This window comes from Tetrao urogallus (genome assembly GCF_951394365.1).
Source record: "Tetrao urogallus genome assembly, chromosome: 3".
In the NCBI taxonomy this organism is placed as follows: Eukaryota; Metazoa; Chordata; class Aves; order Galliformes; family Phasianidae; genus Tetrao; species Tetrao urogallus.
Window position 1 is genome coordinate 81,836,129 of NC_136815.1, and position 19,715 is coordinate 81,855,843.

General features: G+C 48.7%; 1 protein-coding gene across 1 annotated transcript in view; it reads left to right on the forward strand.

Annotated features, from left to right (window-relative positions):
* Positions 1-604: 604 nt before the first annotated feature.
* Positions 605-19,715, forward strand: part of RREB1 (ras responsive element binding protein 1) — a gene marked incomplete at both ends in the record, with an annotated part of 119,271 nt that continues 100,160 nt past the window's right edge. The window contains one exon of the mRNA XM_079533771.1: positions 605-644. Within this exon, the coding sequence (XP_079389897.1) occupies positions 605-644 (40 nt within the window). The remainder of the gene's footprint in view (positions 645-19,715) is intronic.

Genomic DNA, 19,715 nt, shown 5'->3' on the forward strand with positions numbered 1-19,715 from the left:
AACGAGGTGCACCGCACAGCCCCCGCTCACACACAACGCGTTCTTGGAATGAGGTTTTGTTCAGCCTGTTTTGTTTCATCTGAGAGACTCCTGACCCCCGCGGGGACCCACAAACGTGCAGGATGAGCACTCCGTGAGGTAAAAAGTAAAGAAAAAGGGGACGGCAGGCAGCCGGCCGTGCCCGGGAGCTGCCTGGCGGCGGCGGCCGTCACCTGGCGAGGTGCGGGGGGGCCCCGCCGAGAGCCGCGCGGCAGGGGCTCCCCCCGCCCGGGGCACCCCGCGGGCCGGGCCGGGATGCTCCGCGCCCCAGGCGGCGACGGCGGCGCGTCCCCGGGAGGGAGCCGGCCGCCACGTGATGCGGTCCTTATCGGGCCGCGCGGGGCAGCGCGGGGGCGGGCCGGGGGCGGGGGCGGCCGCGCAGCGCGGCGCGGTGGGGTCCCGAAGCGCGCCCATCGCTCCCCTGCGGGGAGGCGCGGAGGACGGGAAGTTAGCGCGGAGTTGATGAACTTTGCACATCCCCAGAAACGCCATTTTGATTCCTTTTTCCGGAACAAGTTCGTGGCTCCCCGGCGGGCGCGCTGCCCCCGGCGCCCATCCCGGCGGCATGTCGCGGCGCAAGCAGCCCAGCCCCAGCAAAGTGCGCCGTAAGTACCGCGGGCCGCGCGCAACGCGGCGCTCCCCGCCCGCTGCTCCCCGGCGGCGAGGAGACGAGAGGAGAGCAGGAGTGGAGAGGAGGAAAATAAACTTTTCTTCTTTTGTTTTTTTTTTTTTTCCTTCTCCCCCCCCTTCGGGTGTGCGGGGGGGTGGGGAGGGAGCAGCTCGCGGTGGTGCGAATTTGCAAGCGCTTGTCGGGGGGGAAGGAAAAGTTTCCTTTTAAAAAAAAGGGGAGGAAAAAAGTTTGGCTGCCAGCGGTGGAGATGATGATGAGTTCGTGCAGCCTCCCTCTTCCCTTCCCCCGCTCCTCCCTCTCCTCTCCTCCCTCCGCGGCTCCTGGCTTTTTTTTTTTTTTTTTTTTTTTTTTTTTTTTTCCCCTTCCCTGTTGCAGACTTTCTACCAACCAGCGGCACCGGCCGCGGCGTTCTGCCTTCGGGACCTGATGCTCATCCATATTAAACCGTCTGAGCTCAGGAATCCGGCCAGATCATCCCCCCCTCCCGCTGCAAAGTTTATTTTTAACCAGCCAGCGCCGCGATTGGGATGGGGCTGCGAGGAAGCCACCTCTCGTAGCCCGGCGCCGGCAGCCCCCGGCCCGCAGCCCTTTAACTTCTCCCCGGGGCCCGCCCGGAGGCCGCAGCGAGGAGGCCGGGATGCAGGCGGCCCTCCGCAGGTACCGCATCCCCCCCCACAACTTTCCGTCCCCCTCCCTCCCTCCCTCCTCCCCACCCCCCCCGCGCCTCCCTTCTCCCTTCTGTCTCGCTCTTTTTTTTGCTTTTTTTTTTTTTTCTTTTCTCCTCTTCCTCCCTTCCCCCCCCCCCCCCCCCCCCAGCGGGGACGTGCGTGTCCTTCCCCCCCCCCCCCCCCCCCCCCCCCCCTCCCGGGGAGAGGGACGTTAAGACGGCAGGGTGTCCCCCCGCCCTCCGCCGTCTTTGTGCGGAGCGGGGCCGCATCCGAGCCGGGAGGGTCCCGTTCCTCCGACCCAACCCGAGACAAAGTTTTGGGGCAGCGCCTCCTCAGCCTCCCTCCGCCGCCCTCCCACGGTGTCCCCGGAGCCACGCGTTGTGGGACACGGAGGGGTCCCGTGCCGAGCCCCGGCGAGGAGGGGCCGCGCTGTTGTCGGGCAGAGTAGGGCCGCGGGCAGCGAGATGCTGCAACTGGGTTTTTTTTCTGCGAGCAGAGGAGGGAGGGCGGTGGATTGAACTTTGTCATGTCGCAGATAAGTTTCCTCTGGCTTCTTCTCCCTCTGCTTCTCCCTCCACCTCTCCTCTGCACACACGCGGCTTTTTTTTTTTCTTCTTCTTTTTCTGTGTTTTTCATTTCTTGTTATTCTTTTCTAAACTTTTCCCCCTGTCCCACCTCTCAGCTGCATCCTGGTGGGGGGAGCCGAGCCCTCCTCAGACCACCAGGCCCAACCGCTGATGCCCTGCTGCTTCCCCGAGCTGCCAGCATCCTGCCTGCGGCAAGCTGCATTCGGAGCGAGTGGGGAACAGCAGTGCCATCCCAACTCTTTTTTGCCTGCCTGCACCTCGCCGTGGAGAACAGAGTCCTACGGCCGAGTTTGGGGCAGCACACAGTTGGTGTGCGCTGCCATTCCAGCGCTCTGCCTTGGGGAAAAAAACTCTGCTTATTAACAACAGGAGCAGTTGCTAACTAAGGCCGTCTTGTCACCCTGCAGCACGCAGCTCACAGCTGTTAGGGTGGCTGAGGCTGTTGCATCGAGGTCTGAAACGAGCCCTGCGTTTTGTTACCGCAGTTCCTGTTTTCCGCCGGGTCAGCGTGAGTGAGAGGGATGCGGTGACTCAGGGTCAGGCCAGCCATATTTGTTTTAGGTTCTAATTTTCCCTTTGAAGATTTAGGGGTATACAGTCTTCTCTTGGTGTGCCTGCATAATGCCCATTAGCCTTAACGGGTGTTAGGTATGTGCAGGGAAGAATGGGCCCTTTTGTTTGTTAGAAACCTAGGAGCAGCAGGAGCCCATCATCCATCAGCCCAAGGACCAGGGCTGCCCTCACCTGCTGCTGGGATGCAGCCCTTTTGCTGCTCCACCTTCCTGCTGCCGGCATCCCACCCCTGGACAGCACTGCATCAGTGGTTGGAAACGCACCGTCCTCTGGATACAGTGCAGAGGACAGCTCAAACCTTTCCTTTTACTTTCCTTCTCTGCTCAAAATCCCAGGCTGGATGTGGCTCTGGGCAGCCTGGTCTGGTGGTTGATGCCGCTGCACACAGCAGGGGAGTTGAAACAAGATGATCGTTTTGGTCCTTTTCAACCCAGGCCATTCTAAGATTCTGATTCTACTTTGCAGGAAGCTGGTAGTTGTCAAACTGTTGTTTGTCCAGCAGTAGTGATTGTTTTCCTAGCCACTGTTTCCCATTGCCTTCGATAAGTAGTGACCCTAAAAAATGTGTGTTTTAAGGCAGAAAGCAGCAGGGTGTCTGCTGGCGTTTTTTTCCCTCACCCAGAGCTGGGCCGTGCGGATGTTGGTGCAGGAGCTCTGACTCAGCTCCCGCAGGTTGTGCAGCCGTCCTTAATACCTTGCAACACGTACTGCCCCCCTGCCCTTCGTGTTGTGATTTTGAGGGTGCAGGAGAGGCTTGATGTTTCAAAACTGGGCAAGCCAAGTGTCTTAATGATCTTTGAGTAATATCCGTAATCTTCGGTACTGAATGCAAGTGCAGTTGTTTCCCAAGGCAAACAGACACCGCCGTGTGTCCTGCTTCTCTCGGTCCTTAAGGATGTTATCGCTTTGTCTGCATTGAAGTTGCACTGCAACCGTAACAATAGCTTGGCTTTAGCCAACAAAAGTTTCTTCTTAGGCAGAAATGCAGCTTGGATTGCTTTCAGTAGGATTTCTTATTGAAGTATAACCTGTTTGTGTACTTGCATCGTATAGATTAAAAACATATAGATAAATCCCTTTGGTTATATTCATTATCCCTTGTAAAAGTAGGTGGTGCTTAGAAGGTCATAGGATAAGTGTTGCTAAGCAGCTAAACAGAAGGATGCTAAAATTAACCTGAGTGTTTTTGTAAGGGATTCACTTTTTAAGTTGCAATGGTTTTTTTGATTGACTTCAAATGCAAATTTTAGATAGCCAGACATTGGGCAGAAATTACTTAGAAGCATGAAGAAGGCTTTCCTGAGGACTGCATCGAGCAGTCAAGTTATCCAGGCACAGAAGTAATTCCACCCTTCTCAGTATGCCTAAATGTGACCAGGATTGGGCTCTCTCTGCCCTTTGCAAATGTCCTTGCAGAGTTATCTGCTGCTCACTTCTCCAGGAGCATCTGATGCATGTTGGATAGCAGCCTGCAGGGACTGCGGAGGCTCCCCAGGAACGGGCAGAAAACAAGTAAATCCTGTTAGGCTCAACTCCGTGCGCGTGCAGAAAAAGCCCCTTTTAGCTTTTTGATGGATGGTGCCTGGGTTTGGAAATGTGTGTTTTAGGTGTACACTCTTGCAACATGTGAAATCATGCCTGCTTGCTTCCAGTGCAATGCAGGCTGTTGTAAAACGAGCGCATTGTTGGGCCGCGCTAGCAGCGTGAGCCGGCCGCCTCGCCGACCTGGTGCTTTCTGTCTTGGAGGTAATTGTCCTCGGAGGGGGATGGCAGCGCTGCGTGCAGCGGCAGTGGGAACGCCTGTTGCTCCGTGTCTTTTTTCCTTTACTTCCTCTCTGAATCCGAGCAAAGTGTGGGATTACAGCTTTAAAACGCGCTTTCTTCAAGAGTATTTGGCACGTTGGAAAGGAGCCAGGAGCTGTTTCACGTTCCTCTGAGTGCAGCTTCGTCGCGGATGTAGTGCTCAGGTACCCTGCAACTCTTTGGAAAAGGATCTGGAGGAGCAAAAGTAAACTCTGGTGGTGAGAAGAGTTGCGTTTTGAAATGACAGACAGCGAGTTGCTTGCTGCTGGGTGAGAGATCTGACCTGTCAAGTTGTTGTTCAGAACTTAACGCAGATTTTCTTCGGGGAGGCATAAGAGGAATCCCTTCTGTGTGTGTTGGTTGGTTTTTAATATCCTACGTAAAAGAGCAGCTGTGGGAGCTTCCCCCCACCCCCCCGCCTTCCATTTAGGAGCATCTCTACATGCAGGGCTTAGGTACCCTCACTGCATCACCTGGGAGCGGTTCCCAAAAAGTGGGCTGCCTGTGTAGGGCTGGGAAGGGCCTGGGGCTTGGAGAGCTTTGCCGGGTCAGATTTGGTTATCAGTGTTCCATTACAAATGAAAATAGGTGAGGTTGGGGTGGGAAGTGCTGGTCTGGCTCTGGGGTACTTCTGAACAGGAATTTCAGGAGCGTTGCCTCTTTGCTTTTCAGTGCAAGAGCTCTGGTGGCTCATCTTTGATGTCTGCCAGCTGTGGCATTTTCCCACCTGAAGTCCTTCCCTCCCTCCGGCTGTCCCTATCGCAGCCCTGAGGGCCCGGGACATGGCAGTCAGTGTGGGGCAGCAGCACCAGAGCATCCCATTCTATTTCCCCTTCCTGTCTCAGTCCCAGCAGGGTGACAAAACTTGCTTACAGCTCCTGCTGATGTTTTGTGATGAAATGTTACAAGTGCCAATAATTGCCAGTTGGAGCATATGCTGTGGCTTCGTGTCGGATGGCTGGCTTGTCTTGTGCTGCTCTCTTGCAACGGTGGGAAAGGGTCAGAACAAGGAAAAGGGCCTGGACAAAAGGGAGGATAGTCAGTGGAATCCTGGCTCACAGCTGTGTCTCAGATACTTGCTGCAGACAGAGATGAATTGTCTGATGCGACTGAGCAACACCTGGACCCATGCTTCCTTTAGAAATAGCACGGGTGCCCTGCTGCATCCTGTTGTGCTTTTTTTTAATGGTGGTATTTCTGCTTTCAGGTTGGCCAGCCTAGCAATCAATAAAGGTGGCTGCCTTTGAATAGGTGCTTTACACAAAAGAAGGAGTTGATGGGTGGAGACTGTTTATTCAGAGTGATTCAACTAAGTAATGCTAAGGGACTCTGAATGCCTCTTTAAAGATGCAGAGAAAGGCAGCTGTTTTAACAGCAGGATTCACCTGAAGAGCCCTGGCCATCCACAGAGATGCTTGAGGGAGGGAAAAGAAAAGCTGCCAGAATCCCCCAGGGGCGTTGTTAGGCTCCTGGACTGAAACAGGTATTCCAAGGACCATTAGGGAGAGGGGCCTTTAACACCTTGATGGCCATCTCCTTTGCTGCACCTGGAATGCAACTTTGAAATTCCATCGTTTTCCTGCATCTAACCTTCCTCGACAAAAAAAAAAAAAAAAAAAAACGTTTTGTGTTTAATTTATTTGCCGATTTAATCTCATATGTTTAATCTTAGGATCTTGATGGACACTTCTGCCTTTGAAGAAGGCATCCCCTGGTCCTGGTGTCTGGTGTTTCTGTAAAGATCTGTTTGCACAAGGGATGTTACTTTGTGTAGAGCCCTCAGAAAGTGTTGGGTGAGCTGCTTTCACTCTGTGGCTGAAGGACTTGACAGTTCAATTGCTGTCAGCTTGGAAGAATGAATTTCTGACTTCTAAGTCACTTTTTAAGTAAAAAGTTAAGCATCTTAGAGATGCCTTCTCTGCCGGTGTGCCTGAGTGACTTGCTAATTTGCCTCTGAAAATAAATGTGTGGTGTGGTGAATAATGGAGGTGCCAGTCCCTGGTAAATGAAAGACTTCTCTGGTTGTCATCTTCTGGTGGAGATTTTAACAGGTGCTAGAGCACATGCCTTCTTGATACAGTGCAACCTTGCTTGTAGGCGTTGTAGGAATAGGTTGTCAGCATCATCCATCCTTGGAAAACAGGATGATCAACCGCTGACAAGCGTTTTTTTTGTTAATTTAGGTATATGCCTGTTCCCTAAAGATGAGGGGAACAAAATGCTCACGTTGAAGCATGGCTGCCTTTCTTTTATCTTGTGCGATTAGCTGGTTTGAGTGAGAGCCCCTGTTAGTCCCGTTCCATACAGCAGGTGATGTCAGTGTGCAGATGTATCAGTGCCTGGGAGTGTTCTGCTTGGAGTACTTGCATCACAGCAGTAAATTCCATTCCTGTGTTGAGGCCGTGCTCCTTCACACTGCTATCGCTGCTGCTTGGACAAGGGAGAACTGCTTTGCATTTTGCACATTAAGTAGCAGTACTTCCTTTCATTTCCTTTAGGGAGCAACGTCACTTTTAATTTGGTCCACTTGCAGCTTTGGGCAGGGAAAAGAGCCTAGCTTAAGTTCCTTGTTCACTACACAGAATGTGTTTTCTTCATCAAATTAAATTCAGATGATTAAAATCATCTCTCAGCAGACGTGAAGCACCAGGATGTGAATACCAGTGTGCTGTTCTCCTGTGTGTGTGCTTTTTTCCTGGTGGTGATGAAGTTGTGTGTGTATTGAGGACAACAGGTGGCTGGGGCATCTTATGCATGCACTTGCCAGCTTTGTCCCCTCCTTATTTCCAAAAGCTTGAAGATATCCTGAATTGATGTTCACATCAACTTGCAGTGCAGCACAAATATTTTGCATTCTATAAGTCCTGATGCTTTTGGACAGGAGGAAGGAGAGCTGTGGGAGGAGGGTTGCTTTTCAGGTGAAACACTGCTGGTCCAGAGAGTGGAACTGCATGCTGTGGGAGAGATGTAGCTGTGTTACTAAAGGCTCCCTTTTATGAGATTTCTCTGTACGTTCCAGGGGAAGAAGTGTGAGTGCAATGACAAGTGCTTCTCAATGAAGATACAACTTGTGCCTTGACTTGGAGAATGTATTTCTTTTGGCCTCTTTTTCTAACAGCTGCAGGTGTCGATGGTTCTTCCTTATCAGGTGATCCAACCAGGCGTCAGTACAACTTACCAGTTTCCAAGTGAGTTTCAAAACTGTGGTCCTGGGCAGCTTGTGGAACAGGTCTTGGCTCAACGTCCAGCTTTCACAGCAGATAGATGGCTTTTCTACTCAGGAAGGTCTCTTAGCAGTACTTGAACTGGCAGGAGCCTGACTGCCGTGTTGTGCAATGGCTGAGAGCCGTATCACTGTGCTCCTAATTCCCTGGTGTAAATGTAGGTTATTGTTGGAAACTGCTTTTCTTTAAATTGTGAAGAACTGGTTATTTTTGTATCAGCGTTACCTGCACTTCGTGGGAGGTCTGTCTCCATTTCCTGGGGGTGGGTGAGGTGATCTGTACCTCCCATGGATGCCAGTTACCCTGGGAACAAGCCATGCCCATTGTGAACTCCGCAGGAAAAAACTGGTGGATTCCATGAGCTCAGCAGCTCATGGAAAAAGAGACACCTCAAGCCATTCCCAGGCTCTGCTTTCAAAGCTCCTGGAACATGTAAGCTCTTTAAATCTAGCGACTGAGGATTTTCCATGGTTCCCAAGACCAAAAAAAAGAAAGATTGGTGTAAGTGTTAAGGTTTCTCATCTTTAACGCTCAACAGTCAGCAAATGAAAGTTGGGGTGCTGGCAGAACTATCAAGCGGGCCAAGCTGAACAAAGATTGTGTCTCATTCTGGCTGCTTTGACGTGTTTAATAAATCAATAGATGTGTAAATAGCATGTGGAGGTGGAAAACACGGCTTCATTCGAATCAATGCTCTTTCAGATTTCACTGGATGAAGGTTTTATGTGGGGTATATATAGCTGAAAGCTCCCGAGCATTCACAGCATGAAAGATGCCAGGAAACTTTAAAAAGCTGAAATACTAATAGTGCCTTTGTATTGTTCTGGTGCTCGAAATTCCTACAGGTGTGCTTGTAAAATCAGTGCATCTATTTCAGGACTTTGATAAACAGCAAACTGAGCTATAATAGCTTGTTTGGTGAAACTCTCTTCTATCTTGGGTTTGGACATCACCGAAACAGCATGGGCACTGCTGCATCCCTTTTCTAAATTGTAGAGGCTATGCCTTAGTTTTCGTGAATGCATTCCCCTGATGAGAGGGAGGAGACTTGTCCTTCCCAGGCCTATCCTTCCCCCCAGGAAAAGGGGAATGTGGAGAATTTTCCCCGAGGATGCATGTGGGGCAGACGGCCCCTGCGTATTTGGGGGCAGAGTTTTTATTTACAGCCTTGCGTAACTCTCGATCTCCATAGGAAAAGATGTGGGTCAGTAGATTGGGAATGCCACGGGCTTGCCTGGGGCTGCAGTTGGCCCAATAGCCAGTGTGCTGGTGCCTCCCTGGGGTCGGCCGGGAGCCTCAAGTGACCTTGTGCAGGAGGAGCTGCTGATGCCTGGCTTGTGACTGGGCGCATTGGCAGCCCTTCTTGCCAGCGCTGCCTCAGTCGTGTGACTTGCATGCAGTAAGTGCTTCTGTTTGTGTGCTCACTGGCTTTCTTTTCAGAATGATCGCTAAAAGGTATTTGGGCCAAAAATGATTTACACTGAGCAAGAAGATGTCAGCACGCTGCACGGACTGCACACTGTGTTTGCTGAAGTACCGGCGGGTACTTCAGACACAACTCAGTAGCACAGATGTGTGGTAGGAAAGTCCAGGGTGCTGATTTAAAAATTTCCACTATTTCTGGTAATGGATGTTTATATGAGCTGCGTAGTCCAGAGACCCTCAAAGTGGTGGTCTTTGTTTAATTCCTGGTATACAGATATGCCAAGTGTTACGCTTTGATTTCCTACACTGTAAACTCTTCGGGGCAGGGATCAGCATTCAATTACCGAGTTTTGAAAAGCCACCTAACACACTGTGGAACTGACCTGCTCAGCACTACCTCAGTATAAATGTTTAATTGTAACTATCTTCTTACGCCCTAGCGGAGGCTTTCCAGATATCAAGGTTGAGGCATGCTGGGAGCCTGCACTGCTGCTGCTGGGGTGTCTGCCTACAGACTGAGGGCTTTGGTTGCAAGGCAGAATTCAAAAGGCTCTCATCATAAGAGCCTGCACTGCACACGAGGGACAAAGATTCAGGATTGTTTTCTAGATAGTAGTGCAAGTATATATTCAGGAGATGGTGTATTGCTTGGTTTAAAAGCAAAATTCTCTTCAATTTAATACTTGTCTTAAGGCATCGCAACCAGACCACGTCCTTCTCTTTCATTTTATCTATACATCGGTATATAGAAATGGCAAATGTTACAATTCTGAAATACAGAAATTAGAAGAAGAAACTGGGAATAGAAAGGAATCTCCCCCTTGATACATCATGTTCCCAACAGTGAAATGAAGTGCGGTTGCTGGCTCTTGCTGTTCAGAGCATAATCTAATTCTCCTCCTTGAGTGACTTGCATTGTAGATTTAAACTGGATTCTTAAGTCACCCCAACAGTGATGTATGTATCATTTGTTATGTTTATACAACATGGAAGCGTATGGAGTAATGGAAACAGCTAGAAATTAGACCTCCAGAGAAGACTCCCATTTTAATCAGGTTTCGTACTTGGATTAAACCGACCCAAATTTAAAACACGTGGCTCACGTACCAAACTGGTTGCATTTTCAGCACGCTGGGGGTCCGTCTGGGCGACGTGGGTGCATTGCAGTAGCCTGTTGCTGTCAGCTTTGTAGGAGCACTTTGGTGTTGCTAAGGTTGGAATAAGCTGATGTCAGATTTTTGTCCGCAGCACATAGCAAGTAGAGGTCAAACACTCGCACAGCCGGTGATACTATGACTTGTTAAGAATGTACGCAGCAGGTCGCTTTTCAAAACATCTTTTGAAAGCAGCCTCTGAGAGCGGTGCCATGTGTAAGAGACATGCATCTTCGTCTGGCATCAGCAAATGGATGCATCCTATCACATTGGGCTGCTGAGCATGTTTAGTCATGTTTCTGTAATAAGCTCTGGGAACAGGAATGAGTTTTGCCCTGCTGCACTCTGTGAAAATTTGAATGAATTTGACTGGTTTGTTCCAGAGGAACTCGTGCTGGTATCTGCTGTGTTTGTTCGGGGTACGTGAGAGGAAGGTGATGGTTTGGTTTCTTGGCTGAAGAAGGTTTCTTTGCAGCTTAGGACTGCTGACTTCGCTGCACTTAGATGTACATCTTCTAAGGAATAATCATTTAGAAAAAAAAAATCATAAGTGACACCTAAAATTGTTTCTGGGGCTGATGGTGTACGTGTCTGTTCAGCTTTGAGGCTCAGCTTTGCGCAGCCAAACCAAGGGTTGGGATCCCTCCTCTTGCTTCCAGCCGTAGCCTTTAGACATCCCTACTTCTCCTGTCCCAAGGAACCATCCTACCACACACAAAGATAGAACATTTGCTGTGCAGGGACTTACCATCTTTCTTTTTTTTCTCCATCGTAGCATAGCTCATCCTAGTGGCTCTTCAGGTATGTTTAAAATGTGCTGGTGTGCGTGTACGTCGGAGGCAAGCGTGGATCATGCCAAGCGCTGATCCTGCAGACACTTCAAACATAGATATAATTCTACTTAAGGAGGTTGTTCCATTTAAGTCAAAATACTGGCATGGGTGAAGCGAAGGGAAGTGTTTCAGGACTGGGGCCTGTGTTTAACTTGCAGAAAAAGTATTCATGACACAAGCCAGAATCTTTAACCCATGTGAGCTGCAGCTCAGAGCGCGTCGCACTGGCTTCGGTTTCTGACCTACTTGAGAAAGCACTGCTCAGCTCGAGGCCGTGCGGCTGCTCTCGTGGCCTGAGAGGGGCCGGCTTGGAGGAGACGCGGTGACAGCAGTGGCTCTGAGCTCCAACTCCATCCACACACAGTGCCTGCAAGAGTTAAAGCCGAGCGCTGGGGCAGCTCATGTGTGCATACTTTCCTAATCTTGACATGGGGTCTGAGCTGCAGGCTCTCAGGGCGTTCGCGAAGTTGGCTGCCACCTTTCTTCTCCCCGAATCTGGCTGCAGCTCAGCGCAGGGATGCTCCCCGCTGCTGGGATTGCTGGCTGCTGAAATCTTGTGCCTGTGGGGTCAGCTGGGCCAAAGGGTGCCCTGGCACAGCTCACACTGCCTTGGCAAGGGAATGGCAGAGAGAAGGAGAAAAGGCTGCAGTGCAGCCCCTCCGCTGCTGCTGGAAGATGGCTTGCACACAAGTCGTGCTCTTGGGCGAGCTCTGCTGCTCTGCTGTCAGCATTTGGCTGGGGAACAGCTGCCTCCGAGGATGGGGTCTGGTTTAAGACAGGGCAACAGCTGTACAGAGCGGAGCTCTGGGAAGAGTGGGGAGAGAAAGAGCGTGCATTTCTCTCCTTTAGGTGGCAAAGTCCTAAGGGCAATGTGGGCCTCAGCCATCTGGGAAGGAGAAGTGCCGTTCCTTCACCTCCCAGCATGGCTGTCAGAAGTCACTTCTGGACCGGAGTCTGGAAATGAAAGCTGCTCTTTTTTTTTTTTTTTTTTGCTTCGGTCTCCTCAGAGAGGCTGCCAGTGACCACCTCGCCCCACCCTGCAGACGTGTGGGTGGGAGGGGGGCAGCCAGCAGGAGGGAACATCACCAAACGGCAGAGCAGCGCCTTGGCTCGCCGCCACCAACAGGAGCAGCAGCAGCTGCTGGGATGGCCCCCGGAGCCTCACTGATGTCAGCAGAACCAGCGCTCCTTAAAGCCCGCACCGCATGCGGGGGGCCGGGGGGCACAGCTGGGAGCTGCAGTAAGAGGAGAAGGCAGGGTGTAAAAAACATTACTGCCTTTTCTTTTTTTTTCTTTTTTTTTTTTTTTCTCTCTGAAACAGACCTCTGCTTTCTGTAGGGATGGGAATGTTTTGCATGGGCGAGTGAGAGTTAGGAGAAATGCGTAGAAGTAGAGCAAGTTACCAAAAGCAAGAAGCAGAAAGGAGGAACACTGTAAGGTTTGTGCGTGTCTGCGGTGTTCGCTGCTTGCTTGCTTTTTTCTTTCAAGAGAAACGTGGCTGGGAACAGTTGGGTGCTGTTGGATAAATCCGTCAGTGCCGTGTTGTCTCTGAGAAGTTGCCATACTGTGGCAGATCGTACTTTCAAACATCGCGCTGTGTTTGAGAAGTATCTGGCTTGCCTCGGGATGCTGAATGAGATATGGCAGGTTGCAGTCCTGCGTGTGCTCTTTTTCCCTCCTGCCATTACTTGAGCAGGGGAGGGGAGTGCACATCAATCACACTGCTGATGGCAGCTCCCTTCCGCTCCCCTTTGCTGTTGCAGAGATGGCACCCGCACCGCTGGTGTGGTTTACTGAAGCTGTCTTTCCTTGTGTGTTAATAGCAAGAATCCCTGATGGTGAAAGGCTCTGTGAGTGAGGGCTGTGGGGCTGTTTGACCTCTCAGACGTGAGATTCACGGTGCAAAATTTCCTGTGATTGGTAATGAAGTGAATGCAAGTTGCTCTCAGGCTGTAGACGACGACTCCTGATTTAGCATTCGTGCAGTCTCCTAAAGTCACAACGTGTGGTTTGAAATGCTGAGGGAAGAGGATACCAGCTTTTCCAGAACTGTGCTGCTCAATCACAGAACAAGGTTGAACTGGACGTGAAACTGGATTTCAGGGTGACGTGGTGATTGCTGTCTCCATTGGCTTTGCTTCTTCCCACAGCTGGGGAGTTGATTTTCCCAGTAGAGCTGTGCCAGCTCAGTCTTGCTGCTCGTATTGTGGCATTACACCTGCACAGAAGTTGCATTTGAATGGCTTACAAGGGCTATCCAGTGCACCAATACAGTTGACAGGGGGAAGCCAGCCTATCCAGGCTTGTTGCAAAGCTGAATGTGCAAAACACTGTCTCCATCAAGGCCAAAGTAATAATAAGTTGCAGAGAGTCTGTCTTGAAAAACAAACAGCGTAGTACAGGCATTTGGGAAGGACTTCGTGCTCTTTTGTATGGCCGATGCTCTTTGTTAACTCAGGTTAACTTACAGGTTGGATTAACATTTCCTATGTCATTTGGGTATTCTTGGAGTAATTAGCAGAAATGACACAGGGTCACAGCAGTTGTATGAGACAGAATAAGCATCTGCTTGTGTTCTTTTCAATCCAGACAATGGCATGAAAAATACGTTTAATGAAGGTGACAGAGACAGTAACAGAGTCAGCAAAAGAACCCAAATGCTGTATATTCGCTGCTGTGTCTTCACCATTAGATCACGCTTCCTGTCTAGGCAGATGAACCCACATAAAACCCCTGGTTCACAAACAGATGACTTTCAAGTACTACAGCGTGGTAAAATACAGCTAGGGCTAATATATTTGCTCTGACTTTCATCTTGAGTGCCTGGTGGAACACCTGTAAGTATTTACATTTTAACATGAGCTTTTGTGCTTGTGAAAGCAGACAATTTGACAGCAATGACCCCTCACACAAAAGCTTGAATAAGCGATGAACTTCCAACAAATCCATGACCTGAACTCTGCTGGGTGCATATTGAAGGCGACAAGTTAATATGGCCTGTGGCCATACCAACAAGGGGCCTGGCTTTGTGCTGGAATCTTCTGATGGAGGTGGTCTGCAGACGTGTCTCTCACCTCAATCCCTGCCCAAAGTTCTTCACGTAAGTTCCGGAAAATAAGAGGCCCAAGCTTGCTGCCTAGGTGAGGACATTAGGCAAATGTTTGCTGTAGAATTGACCTCAGTGTTTCTGGAGGCTTCTCATCCTGGTGCTTGCTCTGGCCCCAGGTGAAGGGCTTGGATGGTGTAATGAGAAGACAGAAGGATGAACGTGTCTTATGCTGCCCGTGTGCTGCACTTCAGAGTTCGCTGTGCTTGAATTCAGTTGTGTTGAACTGGGCATCTCTGTTGTTGGACGCATCCCTGCTGCAAGCGTAGTAACCTTTGGCCATCAGACAGGGAAGACAGCTGTGGTATGGTAACCTCTGGATTCATCCTGACCTGAATAATGCTGAAGCTGCGGTTCCAGCGATGTTTCGCCAGCTCTGCCCTGTCCTGGAATGAGCAGTTCCTGGTACCTGCTTCTCCACTGAAACTTGGGGTCAGAGCAGGGAATGCCTCTTTGAGCTGGTGCTGGTGCTGGTGCTGGAAGAAATGCCTCTGGATCTTTGGTTGAAGGTTTTTCAGTCCTGTGGAGGAGATCACGCTGCATTCACCTGCAAAATTAAAAACTGGAGGGAATCCTGTTTGTGTCTGATAACAAGTTAGTCCAGAATCCCCTCTAGCTCGGGATGCCAACTGATGAGATTTACCAAGATAGAGCGTGGCAAAGGGACACCTGTTGTTGATGCTTTCCTGTTGTAGTCTTCCAGGCACAGCTTGTGGAATCTTGAGCCAGTGAATTTTTAAAGAAGTTCGGTATTTAGGTTCAAGAATCCTTTCTCCTTGGCTTTTTGAACCTGCACAGACACTTGGCATGTTGTGGTGGTGAGCTTTGCTCTTTAGCTACGTGCTTTGTTGGAGAAGGATAAAAACCCAATTTTCTAAACCTGCCGTTGGATGCTTCCACTTGATACCATTTATGACTGTGGGAAATAATGAGTAATGCATCACTGCTGACCTCCATTCATTTCAGAACTGTGTGGATCTCTGTTGTATCACCTCACTGGCCTTCCTCCCATGCTAGAGTCTCCATCTGAGTGTCAGTGATTATGCAGAAGCTATTCCATGCTCTTGATTATGCTGCTCACTTGTGAAAGCTACGGTTTGCCTTGTTAACATCTATCACAGACACATGCTAAGTGTCCTTTATTTGCCTACATATTTATTTCTGTAAGACATGTACTTGGACAGGCTTAAAGATCTACAGGTGCTGCCAGGGTTCTTTTCTTCAGCAGTTCTTTTTGAGGGGCAAACTGTGTCAGTACAGGCACGTAACAGACAGGAGGTGCTGACTTGTAAGATCTGTCTCAGTTGCTTCCATCCTGATAATTTGAGAGCTGCTTGTTCAGATGATGCTTTGCTCTCTGCCTTCCTCCCCACGTACACTCCTGGTTTCTAAGAGCAGTGTCCCTGCATCCCTTCACTAAGTATCTTTTTATTCCTACAGATGGCAGCCTGAAGTGTACCCTGCACATCTGAAACTTTAGTGAGTGGAATTCATCCTGCTGTGGGGGTATTTGCCTCAAAAAGTTCTCCTTGTCCAAATGCTGTAGTGCTTACTTGGGGCGGTAGCTGGGATTCGGCCGTCTGTATGGTCTCAGCAGCTGTCAGAGGAATTGCTTTGTGCTCCTTCAAGTGAATTGCTTATTGCTGTAACTGTTATATTCTTATCCCCTTCTTTTGATGATCTCCCGACCTACTTGTCCACCTGTAGGATTGCCGCCTGTTGCTGAACCTGACAGTTTTAACATTTTGCAACCAGAAGAGTTTTGCTTCTATGCTAACCATACTGCTCATGTTTACTTATGTTAGATCGCTCCCAGGGCACTTTGCAAATCTGTGCCTGCACTACTACTGAAATGCAGCCACTTCTGAAGTAGAAAGTAAAAAAGGAGAGGTTGAGATCAGGTCATGCTAACCCTTTTCTCTGTGTAAAGTGCTGCACATTCTTCAGTACTGACAGCCTGAAAGGGAACCACGGCTTTTAAAGCCCTACCTTACTTAACCTGCGTACCAGATTATGCGTGCTACTTGATTTGCATTTAGTTTGTGAAGAAGTTTTATTCCAACTTGCCAGAACTGAGAACTTCACTGCAGGTAATATGAACGGTGACGATGGTGATTTCAAACCTTTTAGTAAAGAAAGCATCTCACAGCCAGAAATCAAATTTGTCTAGGTTACATATTCCCTTTATTAAGCATCTCCAGATTTATGAAATACAGCAATCTTGTGAGAAACCCTATTCATCATGTAATGCTGGCTTATAATGATAATCTTTCAGTGTAGCTGTGTATAAAACCATTCTAACAAGCTGTTGAGCACTTAGTCCTGTGCTCTGTGGGCCTTGTGATTTATGTTGTGTTTGGAAGTAGCTAGCATATCTGTTCAGAGAAAGGAGGCTGTGTTTGTAGCTCTGACTGTTGAATTTGAAGCTCATCCTGTAGTGCTCTGCTGCTGCTGTATGCATTTACTATCCTACATTTAAATATAGTATCCAAAGCATTGCATAAGGACCGAGAAATGTAGCTCTAGTGTGACATATACTTTGCAAGGCCCTCTCTGCTCTTGGGTGTTAAACCAGAAAATCTGAAAGCTAGTGTGAAGTCATATATATTCGAACAGGAGAGCATGTCTGTGTTACTTTGATTATAATTGTTTTCTTGCAATCATAGAATCGTTAAGGTTGGAAAAGACCACTAAGATCATCTAATCCAACCATCAACCCTTCACCACCATGCCCTCTAAACCACGTCCCTCAGTGCCACATCTGCATGTTTCTTGAACACAGTGCTCAAACCATTGAAATGGCCGCATCTTCTAGCAAAGCAAGGGGCAGGAGGATAAGTGGAAGGACCAAGGAGAATTTCTTTTAGCCAGTTTATCTTTCCTGGCTTCTCAAATCAACCTCAGATGAACCAGAAAGCGTTGCTTGCTGGGTTGGATCCTGGAATCCATGCAGCTCTGTGCTGGGTTGATTAATTCCCGCTCACAGAGCCTAATCCAGGCTCTACTCCATGGGTGGGGGATCATTAGCTGTGTCTGTTTTATCTGTCTTGGTGTATAGGAACTGCATCTGCTCTGTTTCTCTTGCTGGGCTTAAACCTTTAGTGGCTTGGAGTTGCAATGTGGAAAGAACTGCATAGTCCTTTAAAAAACAATGTCTGGAAGGTGCTTTATTTTTAATTTTAGTACGTTCTTATCTTCAATGTGGCTTCCAGCTTCACTGAAGGTAAGTGTGAGCATCCACTCCATGGTTGTTATCAGTACATGGGAATCTTTGTACCTGGTATCAGTAAGGCACTGAAAGAGTGATAGGCTTATGTTAAATGGAGTCACTTTCCCCTCTTTTGCCCCTTTTCTTTTCCCACTTGGCCCTGTCTTTCAGGTACATTGTGGTACTTGCCATCAAAGATTGTATTTAACACCATTGGTGTTTAATGCTTCCCCCCCCCCCACACCACCACTTCAAGGCAAGTATTCTTCCAGGTATGTGACTACAAACAATGCAGAGGGAACAGTCTCAGCAGAGATCTGCACGGTGATGTTTGTTATCTCTTTGAAGCTGCCTTTTTCTTAGGACTCTTTTGATATTTAGGTATTTCCTCCCCTCTTTCCCTTTTCTGGTGCATCTTTGCCAGGATAACTAAACGGCTAGTGACAAACTAGTGTCAAATTAGTGACCTCAGAATTATTTCCTTGGCAACATGAGTGCACATTTGACATCACAGCATGAAGAAGCAGTTTATAATCTGCGGCAAAACCAGCTTAAGGAGGGGCTTCTGTTTTTGTTTTCCATCATTTATCTCCTCACCTCTAGCTGTCCGTTCCTGCCCATGTACTCCTAGCTTGCATCCTCTCCAGAGGTGCTGATACAAGTGTTTGTGGGCTTTCCTCTGGAAGCGAAATCACGGAAATGGTTTCAGTCGACAGTCCTCTTCCATTTTTTCTGTCTTACAGCAGTCACACCCTGCAAACTTTTGTTTTGGTTGCTAAAAGGGAAGCAAACTGTAGGCTTTCCCAGTGTGGGAATGAGCAGCTGGGGAAAGAGGAAGAGCTGCTGGGAGGTGCTTACCCTCAGTGCAGGAATCACAAAACTGCGTGCTGTTTGTACAAATAGGCTTGAGAGTTTCAGCTGTGAAGCTGCTCTCTTTTTCCCACTTTACCATGCATTGATACAGAGCTCCCTATTGCATTAGCTGTGCAAAAAAATTGTTGCTTCTATAAATTGTGTCGTCTTTGGCTGTTCTTTCTGCTACCAGAGTAATTTCCATCATGAGAGAATATCTTTCTTAATTACGCTTGATATTGTGTAAGGAAATCGTGTTTCATCATGTCGGATTGTGGTCCAGGTTTTGTTCTGGCTGAGCTGGTACAAATCTCACGCGTCTTTGCCAACGTTGGTGCAGTGTCTTTAGTGGGGGAAGTCAGTTTGCATAGAGGATCAGGAGCAGAGTATCAGTCACTGCAGAGAGATTGTACTGGTGGAGCTGAACTAACAGTGAGGACTGACAGAGGTTTTATCAGAGTCCAAACTTCTCTTATGAGGAATACATTCATGTTAAAGGCCAACTAAATGCTGCAACAGCACATTTCCAAGAAAGTTGCCGTATTGCGAATGAAGATGGACTGTGAAGGGACTTTGTGGCATATACACATTTGGACCAGGCTCATTCAGCAGCTGTCATCAGTTCCAATAGTCCATTTGTTTTTAGATTTCTGAAGTTAAAACTTCTCCAAGGAGCAGCGTGTAAAACAGGACGACCTGTAGAAAGCTAGAACTCCAGCCAAAAGACACCTCCTTTTTGTGTCTGCATGTTGCAGCTGTCTATCTCTTGGCAGCAGGCAGCGCGGTGTAGAATGGGATGTTTCAGCGCTGAAGCATGAAAGAGTGAATTAAGGAGTCCAGGGCTTAAAATGGTTTTCTTCTCTAGGGGATTTCAGTCTTCATCATCGCTTAATTATTTGGAGGCTATTTGCAGAGGTGTTTATTTCTTTCAGCAATTCTTTATACTCAAAATATGAGAAACTAAGGTCACTAACTCTTCTCTCAGTTGTTCTACAGTCTAGTAATCAGATGAATTATAGTCAGTTGCATTGATACCCAGCTGGGAGGAAGTAAGAAAAAGAGGATGTGTGTATTTCTAAGGGGAAGAGAGGAGGAAAGAAGAGGCTTCACTCTCTTGAGTGTTATCAGTGAAGCAGACTCGTGTATAAGCCAGATGTTGTTTTAGTTTTGGAATGTCAGTGCAGGTAATGTCATTTCAGTGTTGGTTATGTTGTTTCTGTACAAACTATGGATGGCATCATAACACCTTTAATCTCCCCTACTTATACCTGGAAAAAGAGAAAACTTAGCAAAATGAGCCGACATAGATTGACTCGGTCTGACAACGTGACACTGGGAACAGCTGTGTTCCAGGGCATGTAGGTGTCCAGCAGAACGGCACAAGAGAGGTGAGATGACCCACTGCAGGGTTTCCAGGTGAGAGCTGGTTTTTGTACAAGCAGTCAGTTAGGTGGGTGTTCTTGGAATGCTGCATGGACACGGTGTCTGAGGAGTCAGAGCCCGCCATTCCTGCACGTAGGGCTGGAGGAACATCAGCCATCCACGCAGTGCATAATCTCACACCAACTCCTTGCCTTTTGCCTGGGCTTTTGGTTATTCCAGCCTTGTCTGG